General features: G+C 53.2%; 1 protein-coding gene across 2 annotated transcripts; it reads right to left on the bottom strand.

Moving 5' to 3' along the window:
* Positions 1-348: 348 nt before the first annotated feature.
* On the bottom strand, positions 349-2,653 carry LOC119368278 (beta-1,2-xylosyltransferase XYXT1-like). 2 transcript variants are annotated; one of them, XM_037633579.1, is made up of 5 exons: positions 2,433-2,653; positions 2,293-2,349; positions 2,140-2,199; positions 1,986-2,048; positions 349-1,667 (listed from the first exon to the last, which is right to left on the bottom strand). In XM_037633579.1, exons 1-5 carry the CDS (start codon positions 2,560-2,562, stop codon positions 505-507), a joined length of 1,473 nt encoding a protein of 490 aa, XP_037489476.1. In that variant the 5' UTR covers positions 2,563-2,653; the 3' UTR covers positions 349-504. The 2 variants fall into 2 exon arrangements, with proteins under 2 accessions (XP_037489476.1, XP_037489477.1); XM_037633580.1 differs by lacking the exon at positions 2,140-2,199.
* Positions 2,654-3,671: the final 1,018 nt, after the last annotated feature.

Raw genomic sequence — 3,671 nt, 5'->3', positions numbered from 1 at the left:
CAAAATTAAAAGCATGTAAGCGCTCCCTCCTTTTCAACGCTAGACAGTAATCGCATGCGCTAAAGCACCAGCGGCTGCACTCAGCGCTTCGTCTCGTGCGGTAGAAAAAATCACAAGCGCCTGATTCCTTTTCTGGCATCGTTGCCATAGATGACGCTGACGCCAGGATTGAAGGGCCTAACTGCCCTTAGACAAGGAAACAAATCCTGGCCCCTCTCTTAGGACCTCCATTGGACATGCCCTAAGAAGAAAAACAAAAACAGAAAAGAATTTTTTGTACGAATCTCCATGCAAAATCAAAGGAATATAGACTCGAATGAGACATGACGAAGTCTAATTCGACTGAGACTTAGCAAAAATGTGATAAAAATTTAAAAGCTGAACACGAATGTGAACTACTCCTTGTACAAGCGAACGCTTTACCACCGAATGACAGAAAATGGTTAAATTGTGCTATATGCAAATGCCAATGGCGCTACTCGTCTCGGCGTCCTCTGCCCCTAGCTACTGCCGGCGTAGGTGGTCGAGCGCCTGCGCCAGCGTCGGCGCGAAGCGGGTGACGTTGATGCGGACGTTCTGCTTGGCGAGGTACAGCTCGAACACCTTGTCCCAGCCGCTGCGGTGGACGGAGGCGGGGTCCTTGACCGCCGGGTGCTCCGGCCCCAGCGTCTCCATCAGCGAGCTCTCCTCCGCGCACACGCTGTAGTCGAGGTACTTGAGCCCCATGTCCGTGGCGGGCTCGCTGAACTCCGCCCTCGCGATGTCCTCCATGTTCCCGTACGGCACCACCTGGATCAGCACGCCGCCGGGCGGCAGGAACATGGCGTTCGTCAGCCCCGCGCCGTGCAGGCCCAGCACCACGTCGAACGAGTTCACCACCCGCGCCTGCTCCACCTCCCCCTCCGGCGTGTCGCCCCCGCCCCGCAGCTCCGTCACCACCGCCTCGAACCCCGCCGCCTCCGCCGCTCGCGCCACCTCCGGCTCGTTCAGGATGCGGCGGTAGTGGCCCCGGTGGATCAGCAGCAGCCGCGGCTTCTTCTCCGGCTCCCGGGCCAGGCTGGCCGCCGCGCCGCGTGGGAGCGCGTAGGCCTCGCGCAGGAACCCGGTGAAGTCGGGCATGGAGAGGCGGCCCCCCGGCACCAGCTCGGGGACGATGCTCAGCTCCTTGTCGAGGCGGAGCCCCACGGTGACGCGCGGGAAGCACCGCACCTGCGCGTCCCCGTCCATGTCCACGAGGTCGTACTTGGACAGCCCCTGCAGGAAGGCCCTGTACTTGACCAGCCACCGCGGCCTGAACTGGATGTTGCTGACCAGGAACATGACCTCGCCGTGGTACCGCCGCGACGCGACGAACAGCGGCACCAGGATGTCGGCGTAGGCGTGCCAGTAGTTGGCCGCGTACCCGCCGACCCCGAACAGGACGGCCGGCATGTCGTGGGTCACCGTGCACGGCGGGGCGGCCGCCCGGTCCTGCAGCTGCGTCACGGTGACCTTCCTGAGGCTGGCGAACCTCCGCGAGTACGGGTTGATCATCCACTCGTGGCGCTCCGGCCAGCTCGCCGCCGGGACGAGGGTCACCGACAGGGCTGTGCCGTTGGTGCGCACGTCGCCGTCGACTTCGCAGGTGTCGGAGCGGCCCTCCATGTTACACACCACCTTGCCATTCTCTGTCGCACGCCATGGAAATGGAAAGTTTCACCATGGTTAATTAATTAAAGCCAGCAAATCTGCCTCAAATATTTAATCACCAGCCACCAAAATTTGTGCAGGTTACTTAGGCATGATCAAGATCAGATGAATCAAATAGTGTATAATACTATCGAGTAACATCGGAGACAGGGTTCACTCTTCCCCACATGTTGACTTCGATCCGGTAATGCATTCTCATTTTCTTTTTAACTTTTTATGTACGATGACCTTGGATTCTGAATCTGAAACAAATAAGCAACCAAATACGCATGATCAAACTAAACACGGGTGTTCACCTGTTTCACGGGGAGCTTTGATAGTATTATCCGCGATTTGTGGTACTTCCGCACTGACAACAGCTGCAAATTAAGCAAGTAACAACAAGAAGTTTAGATCGACCGGGGGTTTACTGACTTCTGACTGAGGTTTCGAGATGTAATAGCAATCCACCTGTTTCGCCGGGATCTTTGGTATTATCCACGATCTGTGGTACTTCCCTACTGACAACTGCTGCAGGTTAAGCAAGTAGCAAGAAGTTCAGACGAGGGGTTTATTGACTTCTGAAGTTTTATAAGAGATGTAACATGAACTCTATCAATTCACCTGTTTCGCCGGGAGACTTGACATCGTCCACGATCCGTGGTGCTTCCGTGATGACAACTGCAATCAATATAAGCAAGAAGATTTCAGGGACCCATGCATGGTGATTATCGGTGAGGTTAAGCGGAGGATTCATTGCTTACCATTGGGGGAGCTGACCGCGAAATGCTGAGCGACGAGATAGGTGAGGAGCATGATGAGGCCGCCGACGACGTAGCCGGCGTTGAGCTGCCTCTTCGGGCCCCTCCCGGGCTTCCCATCGCCGCCGCGCATCGCAACCTCCGGCCGCCGCTGCTCTCTGCGCTCTGTAGTTGCAGGCTTTCTTGCTTTTGAAGTGGTGCTCGTGGAGTAGTAGTGGTTTGCATTAGCCTGTGCTGCGCTCGAGGCTAGTCTCGTGGGCTGGGTGTGCAAATGGTTGTTGACTTGCACTCGAACTTACTGTGTGGTTCTCACCGGGTACAAATTTGGAAATAAAATAGTGAGCACATCGTTAACCCGACGGAGGGTGTCATTCATTGCGATTCCATTTTTCTTCCTAGAGATTGGTGCCGATTGGGAATGACCCACATGTATATTGCGAGGTCGCCGCAAACGTAACGTGGACTTCAACAAGATTTATCATTTTGCAGTGCAGACGCGCTCATCCTTCTGCTTCCTCCTCGGGCAGATTGATGTTCAAGTGCAAATGTTTCTGGAAATTTTATGTGTGTGGTACTCTACGAGTGTGAAACTGGACGATGCTCAAACCCGCCCGCCAGAGTTTACCAGAATCTTTTTTCCTCGGTAAATTAAACTTTCTAATGGTTGGTCAGGGCAAATCTGAGATCTTTCAGAGCAGAAATTTCAAACTACCATTAGCCGCCTCAGTGTATTCCAATCTCAAATAAAAAGCAGGAAAAGGAGAGCTGAGCATGGGAGTTGGAACAAATACTATAAAACACGATTTCAGAATGAATGCAGAATTGGAAAATAGAATACTGTCGAAATTCACGCATTAATCTATCATACTAATGTATTGTAAGGGGATGGTGTTGTTGATGGAGATGGTGAAGATGAATTGGATAAATATGCTCCCCTTGATCCATTGGTTATAGTGATGACGATTGCTTCAAACTCCCATGGCGGGACGGGCAGATCTGAGCAAAAACATCACTCCGGAAGGAGCGGTACGGTTCTGCACTGCGGCTATGGCAGGAAAATCACAAAAAAAAAACTTGTTTTCTTTTTTCCACAGGGAGGGGCATATGCACCGGATAGGGCACATGGTGAGCCCTCCCATGCCCCTGACCCATGGCTCCACTTGATCCACCCCACCCCCTCCTCCTATTTTTATTTTATTTTTCCTACTTTTGGAAACTGATTTTCTTAGCAAAATTTTTATC

Source organism: Triticum dicoccoides, chromosome 2B, assembly GCF_002162155.2.
Source record: "Triticum dicoccoides isolate Atlit2015 ecotype Zavitan chromosome 2B, WEW_v2.0, whole genome shotgun sequence".
In the NCBI taxonomy this organism is placed as follows: Eukaryota; Viridiplantae; Streptophyta; class Magnoliopsida; order Poales; family Poaceae; genus Triticum; species Triticum dicoccoides.
Note: the sequence above shows the minus strand (reverse complement) of the source record. Positions and strands in the feature narration are given on the sequence as shown.